The sequence below is a fragment of the Vanessa tameamea genome, chromosome 28, assembly GCF_037043105.1.
Source record: "Vanessa tameamea isolate UH-Manoa-2023 chromosome 28, ilVanTame1 primary haplotype, whole genome shotgun sequence".
Classification (NCBI taxonomy): Eukaryota; Metazoa; Arthropoda; class Insecta; order Lepidoptera; family Nymphalidae; genus Vanessa; species Vanessa tameamea.
The window spans coordinates 343611-369004 of record NC_087336.1 but is presented as its reverse complement, the minus strand read 5'-3'; the positions used below and the strand labels follow the sequence as shown (position 1 = coordinate 369004).

Genomic DNA, 25394 nt, shown 5'->3' with positions numbered 1-25394 from the left:
GACGCCCTTAAAAGCATCTAGACGGATCTGTTCTAAAAATCAGAGGTCATATTTAAAATTTAATGAAAGCACACTTTTGTGGTTAACGTGTTACACCAACGTTTGATAATGTATTAAATTTGATATACATCGGTCCATGTTTACCATTTCATTTAATAAAATCAGTTCTTAGTATCGTATCGGTAATTTATATTAATAAAACCTGCTTTGGCTTAAGTGATCTCATTTATAAATCACAAGACGTTTTTTCTTGTTCTCTAACTGCAAATATTACGTGATCTTGTTGCAGCGTCTTTCGGAGAAAGGCTTATAATATTGCGACAGCTCCAATTATATATTTTTTAATATGTTGTACCTTCACAGATATCAGTGACGTCATACTTATACCAGTCTCTTCAGTGACGTCGGATACTTCAACGGCATCGGCGCAATGTCATCCAAATTCAGTGATAAATTTTCCCATCAATAAGCCGAAAAATGGGCGAACGTTTATAAATGAATCTTTTAGATAATTAATATTTTTTTTAATTCTAAGACTATGTTGTTTTTTTGTCATTTTTGTTTTTTTCTAAAGCATATTTTAAATAGAATTAAGAGTAACGCTTATATCGAGACTGACTGGCGCGTCTCAAAACCCACAAGCGGATAAAATAGGGACTACCGAGAGGCGCTTACATGTGTAAAAATAATACAAACCTGCCTTTGGTTTATATAGACGTGCAAACGCGTCGCGTTACGTACTTATCGTAAACGTTAAGAGCGCCTTTAAATTTGCAAAGTGGCGCGCCTCTGTCGCTAGCTTCAGGAGTCTCAGTATTGTAGTCAGCATGGAATCTGACGAAGAAAGGTATTTTGAGACATTTATTTTTCTTATCAGTATCAGTTCCCAGCGCGGCCGAGCGCACTTTGTCGCAAGTTTGAAGACGACCTTAATGGTATGAAATACTCAGTATTTTATGTAATGTCAATTTCATAAAAACTTTTAATCATAAATAATAGAATGTTTTGTTTTTGAAAAAATAAATATTTTTGATTTTATTTTGTTTTTTTTTATTATTATTTCTTACGTTACTTATAAACAGGCTGTGATCGCGGTTTTGGCACACATGCAAATACTGTACTGTTATAATTAATACGTTCTTACTTGATTAGTTAATATTTACACTATATACTGGTTATTACTACAGAGACCCCATTTTAACAAAGCCTTGTGACGTGCTGTCAGATCTATACTCATATAAATACGAAAGTAACTCTATGTCCTTCTTTGTCCAAACACTGTACCCAGTTTAGCCGGGGTCGGATCTCCTTATACGTCTGCGCCAGAGAGCTCTGTTCTGGCTTGTCTGTTTACTCAGATTCTTTTGAACACCAAGTAGCGGGCGGTCGTCTTCTTCCCCGCGGTCGGTCTGGGATATTTAAGGCGTTATAGACAGGATGGTCATCGTACGTCTCAGGATATCGCCGTACCAGCGTAACTCTATGTCCGTCTGATGAAATTTGATATGAAGCAAGCTTGACCCCAAGGAAGGACATAGACTAGTTCTTATGTTTAATATTTGACGTCCAACAAAACGTGAACTAAGCCACGAGTGACATTTTTTTACATTAGCAGCCTGTTCCAATTTCCCACTGCTGGGCTAAGGCCTCCTCTCCCTTTGAGGAGAAGGTTTGGAGCATATTCCACCACGCTGCTCCAATTCGGGTTTTCCGAATTTCGTTGAAATTAGACACATGCAGGTTTCCTCACGATGTTTTCCTTCACCGCCGAGCTCGAGATGAATTATAAACACAAATTAAGCACATGAAAATTCAGTGGTGCTTACCTCGGTTTGAACCCGAAATCATCGGTTAAGATGCACGCGTAACTATTTTCATTCCGTCGACGAAGTAGAACTTCTCAAGCGTACAAGTACACTCACCCTGTTTTGGTTGCTTTGTGTTCGATATAGAAGTCGATGTGTTACAACGAACCAAGAGCGGATGACCCCCTTAATAAATCTACAAACCCTGTAAATATCATCGCGTTAAATTATTAATAAATGTCGAACTTGTTTTGATAGCAAAGTATTTATCTGTCTTTGTTATATCCGACAATACTCGTCCGACCCGCGCTCACACCGACTCCAAATAAAGCTGTCGTAAATTTTATTACCATATATTTATGACGCTTGATGTTAAATGGTTACCATTTATAAAGTGGCACTATTTATATAAGTGAACTAGTTTTTCTGACCAGGTTTCGGCCCAAGCAGCTGATTTCAGAAACCATTGTGCAGGAGACGTAATCGTGCACAAATGTGCTTGGATCTGAGGGTCTTCAATCTTATGAGTTTTTATACGCACTGGAAAACTTCTATAGGTATCTGATTTCTTAAAGATCCAGGTTATATAAGAAGGCAATGAAAGCCCTGCTGGGATGCTCCTTATACAGGTTACGGGAAAAACTCGTTTCGATGCCTACATCCTCGGAAGTCTTCTACAAGTATTCAGCGAAGCTCGCCTCGGGGCCTCGCCTCAAAAGAAATATCTTCATCCTATTACATCAGATCATCGGTGTCTCAGATTAGGAAACAAAAGGCAGTAGCGCGCTGAAAATTATATTCAAACAACAAAATCAAATACAAATTCAGGTAGTGCGAAACGAAGCGAATCTTTGGTAATACATCAATAATGAATAATTAAAACGAGAGCACCTTTGTTGCTTCACTTTAATGTTCCGCGTGCTCCATATGCCATTCTCATATAAAACTCCGTTTTTTTTGTATAACATTGAGGTAAGTGGTGACCACCGCTCCTAGACAATGACACTGTTAGAAATATTAACCATTCCTTACATCGCCAATACGCTATTAACCTTGGCAACTAAGACATTATGTTCCTCGTACCTGTACTTACTAGGCTCACTCACCCTTCAACAATACTGTTATACTACTGTTTGGCGGTAGAATATCTGATGAGTGGGTGGTACCTACCCAGTCGGGCTTGTACAAAGCCCTACCACCATGTAAAATGTTTTATATCACATAAAAATTAAAGCGTAATTAGAAAGATCGTAAGGATGGGGACCCGTAGGAATTTTCTAGTGACGGTGTAACGTCGTGACTTGTGTATGTCGACGTTCAATGTGTACTGTGTACCTCCGCCAGAGGGGACATCAAATAGCCCGAAGTCGAGATTACAAAAATTATATCTGAATTTTTTTAACAGCAAATCAAATAATCTTGATATTGTTTTAGTAATTTTCTTTTATACAATTTGGAACTTGTAGTTTATGACTGGCCTCATACTACTGGTCAATAAACGTAGAAGTCTTGCCTGTTATGGTTGGTTCACAATATTTATGTGTTCAATTCAATGATTTAAATAAGGTACCCACGCAATCTTAAACTAAACATACTTTCTTTTAACAAATCTACGTAGGTACTTAATCAGAACTCTTTGGAACTTTCTAGAGACAGATGCTAGTTATCATTTGGCACCACTAATTGGGCAAAATGCTATAATTTCACCAATTTCGATATTACTCATTCTAAATAATTAGAGTACCGCACCATTGACTGAGGAAAAACTCTAAAAAAAGGCTAGTATCTCACCAACTTCGATATTTCTCATACTACGTAGAGTTTGGCTTACACTTAGGTAACTAACGCAAAACTATAAAAATAATTAATTTAAAAAACTCATAAATGCTAGAGACAGATGCTTGTTATGATCTGGCTAACAATGGTTAAAATCTGGCATCTGGCTTAAAATGCTAACATGTGAACCATCTCATAGTCGACGGAACTATCGTAAAAACTTATCAAGAGCTGTAGAACTATGGATGCCAATAGCATTTAAGTTTATTTGAGAGCCGCTAACTTCACACACGTATAATCGGTTTTTTTATCTTTGTCAATATGGAATGAAGTCTTATTTTAAGTTCTTAAAATATAGCTAGAAAAACCTTATTCGTAATTGTAAATAAATGTATTACATTTGTCTATGATTTTTTTTTTAAATCTTTGACAAATAAATGACAATTTTGTTACTTTTTTTTTATAAAATCTAAATATCCTTTATTCAAGTAGACTCATAAAAGCACTTTTGAATCGTCATGTCACAGTGTTGAATTAAATGTAAAACTACCACCGGTTCGGAAAGTAGATTCTACCAAGACAACCGGCAAGAAACTCAGTAGTTACTCTTTTACACCGATTACAGAGTATGTCAGTAAAGTACAATTATTTTTTAATATATTTTTAGATATCATGCTTATAAATAAATACTAAGTTTCGGTATAATCTTGTATTGAGTAATGCCTTATTTATCAATGTATTTGAAATGAACTTTAAATTTTCAATAGTAAAAATAACTGAATCTTATTATAGAAACGAATACCGCGCCGTGTAATATTCCTAAATTGATCTTATTTGAAATTATAGTAAATCTTTGACATAATATTATTAAATGTATTTATACTGATTAAATATATATTTCTCGCGCCTTTGTTTATTTTACAAGGGAATTTTAAGGGTAGTATAATCTCCTAACTATTGTAATGCATTTATATAATCAAAGCAATGATTGAAATTCTTTTTTCTATGATAAGTAGTCACCTCCACTCATAAACAATGGCGCTGTAAGAAATATTAACCATTCCTTACATCGCCAAAGCACCATCAACTTTGGGAACTAAGATGTTAGGTCCCTTGTGCCTGTAATTTACACGACTCCGTCTTCAAACTTGACCACAACAATACTGAGTACCTACTGCTGTTTGGTGAATATCTGACGAATGGGTATACTCAGACGGGCTCGCACAAAGTTACAAAGTAAGGCAAATATTTAAAATATTAAAATCTTATATTCTAATTAAAGTCTAGTTAAGTTCTTAGAGACGAGACATGAAATCGGACAAGTGACGTAAAAGAAAATATCCTGCCAAGATTCCAAACCCGAGTCATACTTGCATTTCATATTGAATGTGAATAGTTTTTAATTAATTTTCTTTGAAATCTATTTAAATGTGATTTTATAATATCGTAAAGGGACTTTCAATTTTAGTATCTAAAGATTTCCACGGACATATTTCTTTAACGATTTCAGAAAATAAACGGTACTTTGATGTGATTACATTTTACTTTGACCTAAATAACGTTATCTATTTCTGAACTATTCGTTATGCAATGTCGCTGTGTCGTGGTGGAGGTTAGTGTCGTTCGCCGAACGAAAATTCGAGGAAATATAAGTTCTTAATAACTGTTAAACAGAAAAAGAAAACCGATTGACAAACGAAGAAGAAAAAATTGCTGAACTGTTTTGGCTTCGCGTATACTTAATATAAAACAGTCGCTTCCCGCCGTCTGTGCGCTTGTTTTAAAGCGATTCAAGAGGAAAGTTTATATGTATAATACAGGTATATTATCGTAGATCAAAGCCGAGAGTTTAGTCTTTCCTATCCGAAAAATAACAAGAAATTTTCTCATAATGCTTGTTCCTCAACCTAACAATTATGTAACGACCCTTAATGTACCGTGAAAAGCCGGGACGGGTAGCTATATATATATACTAGAGTCGTGTAATTTCAGTTGATCAGGATGACAAAATAAATTCAAGTTTGATAAGAATGCTCCAACAAATATATTTCTCAATACTACGAAATCATGTAATGTCACAGATCGTTCTTTTAAAAAAAAGAAATATGTCTATTCGTGCCAGTCTTGTATGTATTGCCACATAGAATAATATAAATTATATTTCAACAAATTGTTAAACAACAATAACTTTATAAGTAAATAATAATGGAAATGGTTTCGAATATAATCATTACATAATATAAAACAGTCGCTCACCGCTGTCTGTCCTTATGTATGAATAGATCTTTAAAATTACACAACGGATTTTGATTAAGCGGTTTTTTTTAATGGATAGATTGATTCAAGAGGAAGGTTTGTATGTATAATACATACACAATATGGTTGAGAAACACTGATAATTCTAGAAGTTTCTGAAGTGATGAATAATCACATTTTTGCGCTTATATTGCAAACGCTGGCTGAACCCTACGAGATAGATCAAAATTATGTACTACAGTATTTATACAGTATACTTAAAAAGGTCTTAGGAATGTCTCACAACAACCATTTTTTATCCTTTACTTTTTACGAGAAATAATGGCTTATTTTATAATCCTTATCCAATTAAGTACCTTAAATTCTTCGTGCCTTTAATATAGAACAATATGGCCCATTACAGCGTGTAATTTAAATGAATATTTTCGAAGATATTACAGATTTAAAACGCAGGGACATAGCGGTTTGTATTGTCTAATGTCTGAAAAACTGTGAACGTTGCAAGACATTCTGTAGTATATTTAGAGGCAGAATGGCACCCGTGCGAAGCCGGGGCGGTTCGCTAGTAATAATATACAATAATGTGATATAATTAATTATGACATAGCACCGTACAGGAGGCCAGGGTTACGCATCCTATGTATATATAAGGTTACTCGCTACCAATAGTTTATAAACAGATTAAATATGATAGGTTTCTATACATATGTAAAAGTTCATATATTATTTAAAGTACAATAAGCTTTTGTCTTAATTATATTAAGCGTATATTATTGTAAGATATGGCCGAGGTGGCCCAGTGGTTAGAACGCGTACATCTTAACCGATGATTTCGGGTTCAAACCTAGGCATTGAATTTTCACGTGCTTAATTTGTGTTTATAATTCATCTCGTGCTCGGCGGTGAAGGAAAACATCGTGAGGAAACCTGCATGTGTGTAATTTCAACGAAATTCTGCCACATGTGTATTCCACCAACCCACATTGGAGCAGCGTGGTGGAACATGTTCCAAAACCTTCTTCTAAAAGGGAGAGGAGGCTTTAGCCCAGCAGTGGGAAATTTACAGGCTGCTAATGTAATGTAATTGTAAGATATACCTACGTGTACTATAAATACTGTTTATTAGTCCATCGGGGTCAATCAACGCGTACCAAATAATATTATTATAATGTATCGCTGATTGTGCTCGCCACCTGAGTTCTGATGGAGTGGCGGGGAGATATGGATCACGTCTTCAACATAATAATTCTTTGTATATTTTTATATTTCCAAAGCACTGCTTACAGAAATAGAAAACATTAATTAACTAATTGACCGTGAAAGTGCAACAGACAAACAGACAGATTATCTTTCGCATTTATAATATTAGTACAGTCTGTTTCAGTGGTCCAGTTGCTAACTTCGGTTGCAGATCCCAAGGTCTGGAGTTCAAACTTTAAATCAGATAAATCAAAAAAATGTAGATTTAGAAATTATTAAAGTTTGCAGTGGTAAGGTTCACACCCGTGCCGCTAAAAGTATGAAAAACTCTATTGTTTTTGGGTCCAAACCCCTTTGATGATTCTGAGTTCAATGCTGGATTATCCACAGCTAAATTCACGTGTTTAATTTGTACCTATTTATCTCGTGCTCGGTGGTAAAGGAAAACGTCGTGAGGATGCATGTGATGGATGAGAATCACTGGAACAGCCTGGTGGAGCAAGCTATAAACCTTCTCCACAAAATAGAGGAGAGGCCTAAATTATATTTTGTAACATCAACAACAAGAAAAAGAACAATAATTCGTACAAGAAACGATTTTGTACGAATTCACAAATAAATCGAAGCGAATTCATTTAACAAGACCAAGTTAGTGGCGCTGAGTAGGATGCAAAAAAAGTCTGGTGTAATCTGAGTAGATTAAGATGACAAGATAAAATCACGTTTGATAATATTGCTCCAACCTCTATATTTTATAATCCCTCGCAATTATGTGATTATTTCCCTCCCTCTAGTTCTAGTCGTATTAAGTCATGAGAAAACTCCATTTAATTTACAATTTTTATAAAAAAAAACCCAACATAAGAAGGCAAAATCATAGAGATACTTTATTAGCTACTAATGAGAGGGATGTATACTTGCTTTTCTGAGCACAGCCTCTCAAAACGAATCTCGAGTTTGGAGATTGACACTTTCATTATTTTCTCTAAAAAATAATTATAAATTTAATTTTTTTCATATGACATTGTAATAATTTTCTTTTATTGATTCAGTGTTATTAGTAAGTCGTACCAAATATCTAAATTAAAGGTCAGTCTATATTCACCATATTAACCATTGTTTATGGTACATTAATAGTATTTTCAAAGAATTATTTACAAAAGCGTTGTTGAGGTTGCAATTCACACAAATATTGCATTGTAATAAATATTATTACGACACGCGTCGCAAAGGCATTATCTTTGTGTAAGGTAATGTATCTCTTAACGTCTTCACGATAAAGGTTAACATGGCATGACAGGTACTCCCAGCGTTTGCAATTTTTCTACGTGTCTTGCGAATAAACTTATTCTTAGCCGACTTTAAAAACATGAGATCATTTATTCGGCAATTTATTTCGTTAGTTTAGAGATATATCTATTTTTAGTTATATTTTACCAGCCTGGATATCTTTAAGGTAGTAAAACACACATACTAAAGGTTGATTAAAACTTGACAATTGAATATCATCTTTTTTTACCCAAATTAAGGTATTCTGATCGTGAAAAGGTTTAAATGAGAATCATAGAGACCCATTATTAACAGAAAAATTAAATTCTAATGCTTTAAATACTTAGATAACTAAGATATTCATAAAATGTTTTGAACACCGCCTTAAGAATTCCCATCAAGCACACGTGAACACGGGACGTGAATTACGAACGTCTCGTGTAACCGAGTCCCAAGACTTTTTACAGATTTACTAGTCTCGTGACCTGAGCCTTCCTGGTCGAGAGTTGTCTTGAGCTTGTCAAAATTGTGTCATTATGTCGCTTTACAAAAAGTCAAAATAAGTTTTATTCGCCCAGTGTTTCATTATTATTCTAACTTATTTTGAACCTTTTTATAAATAAATAAATAAATATCGGACAACATCACATACATTACTCTGATCCCAATGTAAGTAGCTAAAGCACTTGTGTTATGGAAAATCAGAAGTAACTACGGTACCACAAACACCCAGACCCAAGACAACATTGAAAACTAATTAACTTTTTCTACATCGACTCGGCCGGGAATCGAACCCGGGACCTCGGAGTGGTGTACCCATGAAAACCGGTGTACATAGTACTAGACCACGGAGGTCGTCGCTTAAAAAAAAAACGCCTGGATTAAGTCTGGATAAGGCTGATTTAACAATAATTATGAATCTAACATCATTGTAAATCTGGTTATTTGAAAAAGGCAACTATAAGAGTTTCATCAGCTCTGGAGGCTGCTTTCCGAAAAGGCGTTACAGTTGAAATATTGACGATAGATAAAAATGCTTCACTGATATTATGAATACTTCACAAATACATTTGATTTGTCACTGTCTGTGTTAGTCATAAAACTGTCTGCCTACGGCAATAATTCTAATGATTTATTGTACAAGTTTAAATGACAAAGACCATACACCAACTGCCGCGTTGGTTTAGTGGCTGACAAATAAACCAAAGCTCATTGGTTCAAAATTGGACAATTTTTGAAATATTTACAATTCAATATTATACAATTATGATGGTCGCTAAGACTTCAGTGTTTTTTCGAATAAACATAACATCACATAATATAACATGCATTGTGGCTGGACTAAAAACAACACTATATGGAATATTTCCTTTCTGCTTAGACGAGCTTTTAAACGAAAAATGTAAATTCTGCGAAATAGAAATAAATCAGTTACTATAGTTCTTAAATTGACACATGCTGGGTTAATTACGTAAAGATTATGTCTAGGTGACTGTTTGCCTGTAATCTGCAACGTTTGCCATTAAATTATTGAGTTTAGCAAATTCCTTAATTAGTATACCTACAGTATAAAAGTTATACCACAAAATGCAACGCCTCGGACATTTTAGTATAATATAATATGATTATATACCTAACTGCGCTTCGCAATTTGATCTCGTTTATATATCAATATAAGAACTGTGGTGCAAATTAAATAATACTATTTTTTTAAAGATATATTGGAACCCTCGCATAAGCATATTTGTATGTATGTATGTATTTTATATGTATTTTAATGAAGTACATTTTACCATGACACAATTGAAACATTGTATCGCCAATATTTGACTCTACCACCGTTTCGAAAGCAGCCTCTAAAGTTAACTCGCTTAGTTGCTCACATTTACAATGACGACTAAACAGATTTACGATTAACAAAAACTCATAGAAATTAGAGGTAAATTTAGAATTACGTACGTATATCTTATTAAAGACTGAAAATCGTTATAATTTCGGCAACTTTACTCGAAAAGAAAGTGCCGTATGACATAACACAGTGAATATTGTTCAGAACTGAACCCGGAACTCTAGTTTAATTAGCCAACCACTAGACCGACGAGGCAGTCGGTCTATTGACTTTGTTATATTTAAATTACTAATAGTTCAAAGAAATCAGTCGTTATCTGCTATCAAAGAGCGCGTTCCGCGTTCGGCCGAGCGCGTAGCGTCACTATCGCGATAAAAATTAACATTATTAATAATTGCTTATTAATTGCTTAAGTACTGTGGACAGTTTTGATTCGCGCCGCTCGCTACGTATGTATGTCATAAGTACGTCATCGATTGAGCTAATCTATTCTAATACATGAGACGCTAATTTTGTAATACCTTAACTGTAAATATATAACACCGTACCAAACGAATACATACATATATAAGACTATATTATATATCAGAAGAGGCTGTACATTTTTTGAGAAAGAGTTAATATATATTATTATTATATAGGAAGCTTCGATTCGCATTTTAACCTCGTTTAAATTTAAATCAATTGACGTGACAGTTGTCAAAATCAAAATCTAGTAGTTGGCGGAGATCCCAGAGCCGCCAGACCTACGTCATTTTAGTACAGCTGAAATGTTGAGGATTTCTAGTTTACTACGTAGTTAAGACAGTATGCGTACTTACCAGCTCGAAAGCGGGGCCCTTTCACAGGTAGCACGAACTAAGGTGTTAAAACCTTACTCACCTACGTTAAAGTAGAAAGGCTCATATTTAAATATGTTTTTAAGTATATTATCAAAAATTGATATTTACTATTGCCAGAGCATTTCCGTGGGCCATTACTGCCGCCAGACGTTATAAAAAATATTTAAAAATGAGGCACTACGTTATTGAAGCGAGCCTACATTTTACATACATATATTATTCATGGTACTAATTCAAGATCCTTTGTCGGCTGCCAGACCAATCCGATGGGACAATTATTCTCCCAGACGCCTTAAAGATTCTCCTGTGAATGAGAACACTAAATGATTTTATGAGAGAGATAATTTAAATGATGGTTATATTATTTATTGAGCTTGATTAAAATTTTAAATAAATACTAGAGACCCGCCCCGGCTTCGCAAGGGTGCAATATTGATACTAAATATACTACAGAATGTTTTTTTATATACAAAGTTTTATACACACAGCTTTTTGTCATTAGACAATACAAACCGCTATATCCCTACATTTTAAATCTGTAATATCTTCGAAAATATTCACTTAAATTACAATCCAATCAAAGTTACAAAGATCGAAGCATACATAGGGACAGACAGACAGCAGGATTTTGTTTTGTATTATGTAAAACGGCGGACGGGCAAATGGGCCACCTGATGGTACGTATGTCCGCTATAGTATATGCCCATCTCTTAGGGATAACCTAGAATAACCATTTTTTTATCCTTTACTTGCTACGAGAAATAATGGCTTATTTTCGAAGTGATTTTAAGCAATGCAGCATTAATCCTTATCCAATAAAGTACCTTAAATACATTGTAAATTTCATATGGCCCTTTACAGCATGTAATTTAAATGAATATTTTCGAAGATATAACAGATGAATCTTTCGAGCTAGTAAGTGCGCATACTGCCTTAACTACATAGTAGACTAGAAATCCTCAAAATTTCAGCTGTTCTAAAATGACGTAGGTCTGGCGGCTCTGGGATCTTACTCTATAGGCTTTTACAAGCATTTTTGAATCGTCATTTTACCGAACTATATTAAGTAAAGCTACCACCGGTTCGGAATGTTGATTTTACGATCTTGTAGTTAATTAAGTGAACAATATATAATACTCATTAAAATTATCCGGCTCGAAGGACCAATTTTTGTTAACATGCAAATATACGCTTAAAACATAATTTATCTTATTTATACCGAGTCAACATGTCCCAGTGTCTAGAACTCCTGAGTCTTAAGCAAAGATTGCGATTTTAAATCCGAGCAAGCATCATTTAACTTTCATGAGCTTAATCAGTGTTTATACATGAACTCGTACTCGACGGCGAAGGAAAACATTTTGAGGAAACCCGCATGTGTTAAATGAAATTCTGTCTCATATTCACCATCCCGCATTGGATCAGCGGGGTGGAATAATCTCGAAACCTTCTCTTTAAGAGGATAGGAGGACTTCATCTAAAAAAAAAGGTTCGATGATTTAGAAATTAGTAAAGAATTCCAATAACCCATGGTACTTTTTTGAACCCAGGGCTGATGAGGTTAAAAGCTTTTTAAAGAGCTCCGTAGTGTTTTATCATCCCTCTACATTTGATAATACGAGCGCGAATTGGAAGTGATGAAAATGTAACAATTCCGAAAGCTCTTGTAGAGTTTTCGGAATTGGAATCCCTGAGCGGTCCTGGCCTGCCAGCTCACATGATTAATTTAAAAGTCACCGTAGACCTTCTTAGAAATTTAAGCCTATGTATGTAAGTAACGGTACCAGTTTAAAAGTGATCAATTCGTAACGTTATAGAAGCAGGGTGTGTAGAATCCTATTCTAATTTTATACCTCAGATCCCTCTACTACAAAAACATTGCGTTTACTTTTAAGCGAGTCCAATTTCCAGTGCGCACGGCCAACTTTATTTGGTTCTATCACGGATAAGCAAATCCAAAAAAATCTATGCTTTAATCCCCGATGGTATGACACACGTTATAATAATAGTAATAACAGCTTTTACTAAACAAACAGGTAAATAATCAAACCCATAACTAAAATATAACGACACCAAAAAGTTTCAAAAATATTACATTTATAGAAAGAAAAGAAAATTTAAGTAACCGCACCGATGCAGGCTACACCAAATTTTTGAAAAAGGATTATATAGATCGTCAAGGAGTACTGCGTCTCAGCCTTTGGCAGAATGAAGCTGTCCTTGCTCTCAAAATGGCAAAGAAGTCAACGACTCTCGCAGTAGCAAACATGGCTTTAGCACTGCAGTAATATCTATCGTGTACAAATTAATTACTGTAACTATGATAATAATAATTGTGATTGTAACGTCAAGTATTTGCCGTTTTCTCATATATTGCGAAGTTACAAATACTCACTTTAACACCTTCCCTACGGGCCTCAACAGAATGGGGAGGTGGAGCGCCAAAACAGGGATATACTAAAACGTCTCAAAATTTCCCAAGCTGAACATAAAGACCGGAAGGAAGCTCTATGGGAGTATATTAAAATGTACACTAACAAGGTTAAATTATAAATTTAAAACATTCAGTTGACATTTCCTTTAAGCCCCATAACTTTTATATTGCAGAACCGATTTTTATTGAACATTGCAAAGAACGCTATCGAATAAGTCGTCTATCAAACAACAAAAAACTCATAATCGGTCCATCCATTCCGGAACTACGATGCCACAACAGATACAGTGATACACAGGTATGTCGATCATATAATACCGCATTTTGAGTTGAGGCTTTAAAGTCACGCGAATAGTCGTGGGCACTTGTTGAAAATAGATTTAAAAGAAAAGAATTTCTGTTATATTAAAAATTATGTGGGATTTGAGCTCACTTATAAGGCAAGGATAATTGTAAATGTCGACTTGATAAAATGAATCTGTCTATCTTTGTATACACTGTTATCGGTATTGGCAACTTTAGAATTTTTATATACACAGAAAAATATTATTTTCACGTGTAAAATTCGATTAAGATCGTGTAGAGTTAGTTCTACGGTAATTTTATTGAAGGTTAAATAAGGTTAAAAATTGTATTTATTTCAAGATACCTCTATTTAATTTAAGTATCGGAATATATGTACTCCTGAATGACTTGTCAGTTTTTCTTACTAAAATATGCATGAACTTTTTTACGGCTAAGGCCTGACGACCAACCCCCCTTAAAACTCGACCGAAGCCTTCTCTACATAAATGATTTCATTTATAAATATATTATTAAAATTAAAACAACATATGACTCTTATTTATTTTATTACAATACATTGTATACATTTATAAACAATCATTTTCTTTACAAACAACTGATTGAAAAATTCCTGTCCACGACAGACGTGGTTCGTGTGAAGGTCCCAGCCAAAACTTCACACGAACGAAATTTTTAAACATACATATATATCTATAGAAATTTATTAAATAATAAATAATAATCTCTGTCGTGACATTAAAATAAAGGTAAATAATAATATATACATCATAATATGTAGGGATCGTATACATAGGTAGTTATTAATTTGAATACTCATCATATTTATATAAAAGTTAACTTTAAGCGATTACATAAAGGACGTTGAACTCTAATTAAAATTGACGTCGCGGAAGTTCCTCTTAATCTTCATATACAGTTTGATCAATGGTCTCTGGTGTTCTGGTGGAAAGGAAATGATTTGAGTTACAACAGATTTCGTTTATTCCCGAATCTTATTATAAGTATATAAGTACTGGGTGCAAGTCAATTGTTCTAACATCAACAATTGTTGTGGTCAGGGTTCAGTAAGCCAGTGTAACAACGGGTATAAGGAATATAAGATTTTAGTTCTCTACATAGGTGGCGCATTGACGATGTTTGAGTAGATCTTTTTGCCTATTTGCCAATCAGCTTCTATCGGCACTGCTGCTGGCAAAAGACCTTTGCGAATCGCTTATATTTAATCGATACACTCAGATTTCCTATATACAATGCTTTCCTTCACTACCAAACATGAAAATAATTAAAACGATTTCGAAAATTCAGAGATATTTTCCGATGTGAGCTTGAACCCGTAATCATCAATTAAGATCTACTCACTGCGTCCACTGAACCATATTAGTCCTATTACATATAACTTATAAATTAATTACCTTTTATAATAATTCTTCAAATCAAATCTTTTGATGTAAGACGGACAGTCACACCTTGGGCGCCAGTTTTGTAAAAATGCGCTGTCCCTCTCTCTCCCTCTATCTCTGACTCTTTCTTTCTCGTTTTGAATATTCGCAGTGATGTCAAATACATTCGCCAAAGGGTCGGATCGCTTCCCGTATCTACCATTCATGAAGAACCTATAAAATACGTATAAAAGAAAATACACGAATTTAAGTGAAATAAACAAAATACAAATTCGGAATGTTGATTCTGCCGATAAGAATCCGCAAGAACCTCACTATTTACAGTCAATTTAAAGTCATATTCAATATTTTACTTGGTCGTAGGGCTTTGTGCGAACCCATCTAGGTAGGTACCACTTACCCATCAGATATTGGGCTGTGGTGAACACTTACCATAAAAAATAAGAAATAAATTGTTTCAATATTTATTTATTTTTTAAGTTCGATTTATACTTTGAGATGTAACATATTCTTACCAAGAATAATTTAATTCTAAATAATTTACTCTCTCATAGATTCTATTTCTTGAACGTTTAAAAATAAATCAATGCAATTTAATGGCGACAGTAACTCCTAACTACTTGTTATTTCAATTAACTGAACGACGATTTCGTGTGACGTTAAAAAATAATTGTCTTTACTTGCAACGATGGGACTCGACTTTTATTATTATTATTTATATATAAAGATTATATTTCTTATATATTATGTAATTACCGCTATATAAGTCTAAAATATCAACAGCGAAATCTTTATTCTGATTAGAATCTACTTTCCGAACCGGCGGTAGGTTTACATTGAATTCAACACTGTAATAAGACTATTCAAAAGTGCTTATATGAGCGTACCTGAATAAAGAATATTTTGATTTTATTTGTTCGAATTGTTACTGTTGAATTAAATCTAAAGCTACCGAGAACAACTGACAGTAACTGTTTTCCGCCATTATAGTTACAGAGTATGTCAGTAAAGTACTATTATATTTATTGAGTTGGTAATTAGCAGTATTTATCAATGGTTCTTTTTTACATGTGGTCAAATAATCTATCACGGCTGTGGTAGATTTACACTAAACTGTAATGTGAATTATAAAATGCTCAAAAGTACTACTTTAATAATGATTTTTTTATTTTTTGTGAATCTCTTTAAATACTTCTAAAAGCGCAAGAAACATCCCAAGATTAATCACATGTTTATAATCATATAGGTATAATTATTGCAGTAATATATACGATCCAACACTTTAAGGCCCAACATTTTCAAAAAAACAAAATGAAAATATACTTTAGTCAAGTTTTTTTGAGTAGTAGTATATTAAGAGAAGCTACTGGTTCAGAAAGTAGATTCTAACGAGTAGAACCGGTAAGAGAATCAGTAATTAATCTTTTTCAACATTGAACATAATTTTATCTAAATACAATTATTATATGAATATAATATATCCTGCCTGGAAGTCAACAAGTATTAGCTCGACGCCGTTCTATCATCTATATAATCCTGTACTGAATTATATGCTTTTTTTTATTAATATATTTTTACAAATTATTTGAATTTATGAATTGTCAAAGTTCTATAAATATCTGCGGAATTTAATTATAGAAACGGATACCTTGCCCCAAGAAGGATTCATTAATATTATACGATAAATAAAATAGGACGTCATATGAAACAATATCAGGTGAATTATAAGAATAATAGTTTCCGTCCGTGTGAGAGGGAGAGGCACAGGTGTTAGGTACCCACCCTTACTACTTACTCTTTCTTGTAGCCCTGGCAACATCATGCAAAATTTGATGATGGTCGGTTGAGTGGTTATGACTTTAAAGCGTAACGAACAAACTAAATTTCGCGTTTCTAATATTTTTATTTATAACTTCACTCATCGGTCACTTGGTCACCTCGGCTATGTAGTCTATTGCAACCACAAGACGACATTTGACAGCAAATTGACGCGACATCATTGGTCGAGAGCTTAAATAATCTATGATGTTCATTATGAAAATAAAAAATGGCGTTTTGAATACAAGTCGCGTGGTATGCTTATATGTAAGGTTTGTTTATCTTTGTTCTTGCTTCGATTGGAATAGACTATACATTTGTAAATTTTGATCAATTAAATAGACGAACTCTTTACCTGTCGGTGCGCGGAGCGATCATTCGCGGAGAGGAGCGGCCGTAGCGTGTACTCAAGACGAAGGGCGATGCTGACACTGTTAACAAAAATATACATAAATAGTCAACCAATCACCACCAGAAGGTTCGCTAATATAAGAACATTCCCTATTCCCTCAGTCTAATCATCATTGATCATTGGACCAAAAACTACTTACTTTCTGTGTTTTAGAATTTATTGACACAAAAAACGAAATCTATTTCATATATCTGACGGGCATTCGAACCTAAAAGCTCCAGATAAATGATTATCCGATACAACATAAGGCATTTTTAAAATCAAATAATAACTATAATAAAGATCAATTCCTTTTTTTACGTTGACTTTGAACGAGCTCATATCATATAAACATGGACAGTACTGCTGTGTTCCGGTTTGAAAGGTGAGTAAACCAATGTTTCTAAAGCCACAGGGACATACCAAAATTGGTGATGCGTTGATGATATGAGTAAAATTAAAAGATTAATATTTCTAACAGTACCAATGTCTAGATGTTAACACATTTACAATGCCGCTTACCAATGTGACATTAAAAACCATGTCGATTCGACGAACAGGTTTAGCAAATGTCTCGCGACTATCTAATTGATTATTATTATATCGCCAAACAGCAATAATTAGTATTATTGTAGGAATACAATCGGAATCGGAATATTTAAAAGATAAAACCCAGCCACTGCACTGACAAGGGACATAACATCTTAGGTTAGTAGCACGATACATCGTATGGTTATTATTTCTTACCCTGCGAAAGTCCGGGAGGTGGTGACCACTTACCATCTACTGGGCAACATCACATACATTACTCTGATCCCAATGTAAGTAGCTAAAGCACTTGTGTTATGGAAAATCAGAAGTAACGACGGCACCACAGACGCCCAGACCCGAGACAACATAGAAAACTAATGAACTTTTTCTACATCGACTCGCCCGAAATCGAACCCGGGACCTTGGAGTGCACAACTCGACCATGGATCGGTCATCAGCTAGGGCAATTGCCCATCTACCTATTTCAAATAGAAAAAAAAATACAGTTAATAACTTACTTTCTGCTCGTTTAAAAGTCTCCGCATCGGCGAGCGCAGCGCAGAGCAGCGCCACTGCGCACGCCCAACGCCACATCGTTGAACACTATCCAAGAATACCTCTCTCTTTATTTTTATAGAATCTACTGGTATATTAAACACCAATGAGCCTTAATGTCACAAGAATACGAAACGAAGTTATTTCAAAGCAGTTTCGATGTGCTCCGTGATGCTCTTGTGGTAACTTCTATAAATTTCAACTTAAACTCAAATACGTTTATTCAATATAAAAGCATTACAAACACTACCACCGGTTCGGAAAGAAAATACCCTGTCCTGAACAACCGGCGGATGAAACTCAGCGGGTCTTTTTGATCAGTTTTATTATTGACATACATTGAATACTAATAGAAACAGCCAGGAGGCGATCGTTTCATCCCCAAGGTGTGCTATCAACCATAAGGGATGTTAGTGCGCGTTGCTTGTATGAATATCCCACTGCTGGGATAACGCCTCAATTTTGAATATGTTTGGAAATCAATTCATGCTGCTCTAATTCAGATCGTTGTATACGTTACCGTAAGATTACAAAAATCGTTAGATTACAATGATTATGATCTGTCGATATATTATGAACTGTGAAATATAATTGCAATTTAACGCATTATTTATAGCGATAAATAATGCGTTAAAATGCAATAAGCAATATGTCACATACATACGTGGCAATTTTAATCGACACGTGATCCTCGCAATCATTTTAACATCTGCGCCATCTTGTTTATTTCATCGTTTGGAGTGTATTACTCCAATAATATTAAAACGATATTAACGAAAGCAAAACAATACTTTTCATCGTATCCTTAATTCTACGAATTTCGAATAATTCTTCTTAGAAAATAGACGTCGTGATAATTACGTACATATTTATAAACTTATAATAACGACACATAAATATGTACGTGAATTGATAGAATTAAATAATATTCATGAAATAAACATTAAAATATCGCCTTGAAAGGTTATCTACAATAATATAATTAAATGATTTTTTTATTTTATAAAAAATAAAAATTCAAAATAAATATATAATAATAGATTAAACAAAAAACCTTGCATTGTAATAAAATTAGTTTTAATAACAGGCAGTTAGTTTGAAATCAGACTTAAAATTCCACAACAGATTAAAACTAAAGCTTCAAAAGTATCGTAGTTCTATTGTTTTTTTTTTTAAATCTAAATGTTCATTGGTTAATGGAATGCATTGCCAGGAGAGTTGACCAATGGGAGTTCAGTAATTAGCGACGTTCATTAATCTGATCTCTCTTAACACGTCGGTAATAAACTCGATCCATAATAAAAAACATAATCTTCATCATTAATGCGAACACACTCCCCGCCAATCCAATTATATAGGATGTTTATTTTAAAAGTTCGTGAATTAAAAGTCGAAATATCTGACCGCTATGCTAATAAGGTGAGAAGTTTGAACGACGCCGCGGGGCTCAGCAAGTTTAGGATTGTTCGCTAACGAAAACTTTTTCTAAATATATTCATTTGTATTTTTTAATAATATTTAGTGTGTGTTAGTGTTGATGTTTAATATAATATAATACGATATTATTTATCGACTACGATGAACCATTCAGCACTTATTCAACCTAACAGCGATATTTAGTGTTGTTGTGTTCCGGTTTGAAGTGAGTGAGCCGTCACACAGGCACAAAGGATACAACATCTTAGTTCCCAAGGTTGGTGGTGCTTTATCTACGGTAAATCTTAAGATTTTCCAGTAAAACCTAAGATTTACCGATTATGAATGGTAAATGTCCATAAAACTTTGGGATTCGAACTTTTACCATCATTCACTTTGTGAATCTTAGGATTTACATGTTAGGTTAGGTTAGGCTGGAATGGTAAAAGTCAGAAAAAGTCGTCCCATTATAAGAAATACTTACATTTACCAACTCATGTCGGTAAATCTTAGGTTTTACTGGAAAATCTTAAGATTTACCTTAGTTCGAGCTTTTACAGTAACATATATATCATAACTAGTCAACAGATAGTCAATTTTTCTGGTCCTAAAAGGATTAAAATGCTATTAGGAAATCTATTAAGAACTCAAAGCTCCTTGAAACAACTTAATTACAAAACATCAAACTTCTCTGTTATTATAAAATCAAAAAATCAAAATCAATTTATTCAAGTATACTTCACAATGAAGCGTTTTTGAATCGCTGATATTTAAATACCACCGTTTCGGAAAGCAGCCTCCAGCGAGAAGAAAAGGCAAGAAACTCGCATAGTTGCTCTTTTCAAATAAACAGATTTACAATGCTGTTTTTTACTGTCCTGTTATGGAACCCGAACCTAAATCCAGGCGTATTTTTCTAAAAAGTATTCTTTTAATGAATAATAAGATTTATTTATTAATTTAGCCTTAAATAATAGAATCAGGTACGAGTACAAATCGCATCTTAAATTTTTTTGATCAGACTTTTAAATTTTTTACATGCTATTTTATACCGATGGGATTTCTATAGGGAAATATTATATAGGAATATTAAGCCTAATTTTCTTAAGTATTAAAGTGCTTTGGTAAAGTACATTGTCTTTTAATAAACTACCTCCTCAATTTCAGCCACAATCGAAACACTTGTGCAATATTGTTTTTACTCATAAACAGAAGTATTATTATCAATTTCCATACTCCTAACTTAAATATAACTTCTATACATATTTTCATCCCCAATTCCATCCTTTTAGGTAATCAAAAGTCGCAAATAAAAGTCAACTTTACTTTTACTCATAATCAAAACCTTATGTAACAACCTTATGTACCAAAACATTTATATAAATTAAAGATGAAATACGTAAGCTATATTACCAACAGCTACATTACATCGAAAATTCTCAGATGATAAATTTTCGAATAACATTTACGCATAAGTAGTCGAAAAACCGAATTCCTGTGACGAACATCCATACAAAAAATCACGCAAAATTACACCCTTTTAAGTGATAAATATTCGAATAAAACCATTTATAATTGACGTTAAATAATCAAAAAATACAAAATTACAAATTTTTATGTATCTAACGACCAGAAATGACGACTTTAAATTTAAACTTTCAACGTCCATTTCAGTGCCTTAAGAGATGATTTTCGAAAAATTCTTTCTCTGTGTTCATTTTTCTCTAACCCTCAATCCAAAAGTATTCTTGCACAGACTTTCATTCTGTCATACTAAACGATTTATGCTGTACGTTTTCTGTAGAATTTTATTAAGTAAATACAAGTATGTTTAATAAAGTTGCTTAAGTAACAACAAGTATGTATAAAAACTCACTCACTTAGACTCATGTGTTCTACAACCTGTCCGTCTCCGAATTGAAATTGTTTTAAGTATTGAGTCTTGTTATTAATATAATAATATCTGGGATATAATTTTATTGAAAAAATATGTTAACAGTGATTGGAGGTTGAGCACACTTAGCTCAATAAAGAGTCTTCGCAGAACACTAAAGGAAAGTTCGAGGCACATCCGCCCGGAGATCCGACGGAAAAATCAGTTTCTACGTTTCTTTTCTTTGACAACAAGGAAAATATAAAGGTTTGTTTGAAAATAAAGTTTAAATACATATAATAATTTTTAATAATTTATCTGCAACTTAATGGATGAGTGAACTAAATCTTCCTTCGCCTGTTTTTCATTAAAATATCAATACATAGAAAAAATAAATTAGTTGGTTTAATATATGTATATTCTTATTTAAGTAGGACGGGGAAATGGGCCACCTAATGGTAAGTAGTTACCACCGCCCGTAGACATCGGCGCTGTATAGAAATTTAATTTATTCCTTGTATCTCCAATAGTCCACCGACCTTGGGAACCAAGTTATTATGTCCCTTGTGCCTGTAGTTAGCTTTTATAAGTACGACGTCAAAGAGCAAAAACAACATTAAATAATCATTGCTAGAATTCGTCGTTTCATCTCGAATGAATCTACATTCCGAAATAAGCACAAATTAAATTCAATCTCGTAAAATTACGACTTAAAAGTGCTCGTTGATTTTGTCAAAGCATGAAGCATGTATCAAACACATTTACTTAACTAATGGCAGACACGTTTCTTAAGAAATGCATACGTTTTATATTTTAAGAACGATATACTTCTAAGATATTTTTTAGATTTTAAGAGCTGAGATGGACCAGTTGTTATAACATATCTTAACCTATGATTGCGGGTTCAAACTCAGGTCAGCATTGAATTTTCACATGCTTAATTTGTATTTACAATTATTCTCGTGAGAAAACCTGCAAGTGCCAATTTCAATTAAATTCTACCACATGTAGCAAGCCGTATTGAGGCAGTGTGTTAAAATGAGCTCCAAAGCTACTCAATGTAGACGGCCTTGGCCCAGCAGTGGGATATTAGTATTGTGTTACTTTTATTTTTCAGTTTTTCAGTATTTAAGTCTATCACTAGCGGTTAGAGTCGCTCTGTAAGGAACGAAGGCTGTCAAGAAATTTACAACCCAATTTTTATTGGTTACTTTATAAGTCTATTACAAAATGAATGTAAAATCCACCGAATGCCAGTTAAATTTAGCGTCACGAGACATACGTTTATATTGCAATTAAAGTTATATAGCCAGAATTATGTATTTATTTTTAGTGTTATAGTTTAACAGCAATTCAAAACCAAATCATAAAATACTAACACATTGAACTTAACTGTTTATTATTATTTTGTAATCTTACCAAGCTATAAAATAAATTACTAGTTTTTATACACTAATCGCGGTAGATATTTTTTCTTGACTATTATATTAATAGTGTAATATTTATTTATTTAATAAAAATTAAAACATTTTGAAAGGAAATTATTTTATTTCATTGTTTAAATGTTTTTAACTTCACTTTTTATAAGACAACGTGTAGGGTAATTTTGCTGAACTGTAACTAAATAAAATTTATGAAACAATAATATAAAAGATTTGAATCTGGTTATAAAAATGGATTATCGTAAAATAAACTGCTTCTATATTACACAAAATTGAATTATAGGGCGTCTTCTAAAAGACATCAACGCGTTTCGCTCTAAGCAATATGAAGGATAATTACGAAGTATTCTTCAGTTACACTATAATCAGTTCAATTTATAATATATTCTAATAAAAGTTAAAAAAAAAAAATTGTAATCCAAAAAATATATATTACGAAAAATACTAATTTTATCATTAATAATATAAATATTTTTAATTTAATAATTTTATGAAAACAACTCACCTTTATAAGTTCACGAAACGGTTTTATTAAGTGATATAAATATCGAATAATTCGACGTCCAGCGCATGTGACGGCAGGAGTCCTTCTGCGGTGTCCCGAGCGAGGAACTGAACGCCTCCTTCCTCGCGCCCACCTTCCCATTGATAATACCTGGCACTGACGCGCCGTGATAACAGACTGATCATTCGTACAAAGCCTTTAAACATTTTTAATATATACTTATTATTAAAATATAGCTAACGTAAATTAAAATCATTGTAGGATATTTTATTCACGTGGTTTAGAATGACAATAAAATTAAAAATATAACACTTCGCCTCATCGCCGTCACTGGTGACTGGGGGTTGATTCATTTTTTGCTCAGAGCTAACTATTATTAATTCTTTTATTTTAATTATTATATTTAATTTAATTATTAAATAAATATGTATTATTATACGATAATATATATATTATACGATATTTTAAAGCGAATTACTTTGAAAATGATGATAATTATAAATAGTTAACAACAATGTACAATCTTTGTTGTTATGAAACTTACTAGCAAAATTTAATAGTCATAAAACTTACGGCATAATCTCCTCTAAGCTCAAATATAACATAACATATTATAAGTAAGTAGTATAATATCAGTTCCGCTAGCGTTTTGAGTGTTGGTCGTATTTTATATCAAGTACTAAATTATGCCTTGTCCGCGTAAAACTTATTATAAATCAAAATATACATTATTTAAGGTGGCTCATAAATGTTGATATTTAAATGGTTATTTTTGAAAATTCTGTTGAATGTAAAGTAACCGAGTCGTAGTGCCTTAATTATATACAAACACAGATAGTTTCCGTCCGCGTTTGAGCCTGCAGGTGTTAGGGAAAAAGTGACCTATTCCAGACTATAGTCTATCTCTGGGCCAAATTTCATTCAGATCCGTGTAGCTGTTCTAGCGAGATTGTGTTACAAACATCCATCCATCCAATTTTTCGCATTTATAAAATAAAGTAAAAATCAAAAATCGTTACTTGCAAAATGAAGAGCCGAGATGGCCCAGTGGTTAGTACGCGTGCATCTTAACCGATGATTTCGGGTTCAAACCCAGGCAGGCACCACTGAATTTACATGTGCTTAATTTGTTTATAATTCATCTCGTGCTCGGCGGTGAAGGAAAACATCGTGAGGAAACCTGCATGTGTCTAATTTCAACGAAATTCTGCCACATGTGTATTCCACCAACCCGCATTGGAGCAGCGTGGTGGAATATGCTCCATACCTTCTCCTCAACGGGAGAAGAGGCCTTAGCCCAGCAGTGGGAAATTTACAGGCTGATTATGTATGTTATATGTTATTACTTGCAAATCAAGACCGCGTGGAACTGGGGCAATGAAGCTAGTAGCGTTTGCCCATTGAATCGCAATTCCGAACCTCTGGCCAAAAAGTGAACAACCCCCTAACCATGGATGAAAATCCATCCAAAATGTTTAAAAATCTATACCATTCGAGCAATTTTAATAAATGGAATGATTACTCTTTGCCACGAATGAATATCCTGGCCATATTAGCCTGAATATTCTGGCTAATAATTTCAAAGATTACAACAGACACACGAATAAAAAAAATCAACTTCAACATCAAATGTAACATTTGATATTAAAATACAAATTCTTGAAAGAGGAATATTTATGATAAATTTAATAAAAAAAAAACTTATGATTAGGAAAGACGTAATTAG

General features: G+C 33.5%; 1 protein-coding gene across 1 annotated transcript; it reads right to left on the bottom strand.

The window, feature by feature from the left end:
• Positions 1-14450: 14450 nt before the first annotated feature.
• Positions 14451-23792, bottom strand: LOC113395373 (uncharacterized). Its single transcript, XM_026632973.2, has 5 exons — positions 23669-23792; positions 18396-18480; positions 17311-17386; positions 15150-15350; positions 14451-14676 (listed from the first exon to the last, which is right to left on the bottom strand). The coding sequence occupies exons 2-5, from the start codon at positions 18469-18471 to the stop codon at positions 14637-14639; spliced, it is 393 nt and encodes a 130-aa protein (XP_026488758.2). The 5' UTR covers positions 18472-18480; positions 23669-23792; the 3' UTR covers positions 14451-14636.
• Between the last annotated feature and the right edge of the window lie 1602 nt (positions 23793-25394).

Bases quoted from the DNA above. Each gene is read 5' to 3' on its own strand.
- LOC113395373 (XM_026632973.2), bottom strand. From the start codon at position 18,471: ATGTGGCGTTGGGCGTGCGCAGTGGCGCTGCTCTGCGCTGCGCTCGCC. The intron at 17,387-18,395 runs GTAAGTTATTAA...TTTTGTTAACAG, and splicing joins GACTTTTAAACGAGCAGAAA to TGTCAGCATCGCCCTTCGTC. The intron at 14,677-15,149 runs GTAATTAATTTA...CCTTTCCACCAG, and splicing joins TTGAAGAATTATTATAAAAG to AACACCAGAGACCATTGATC.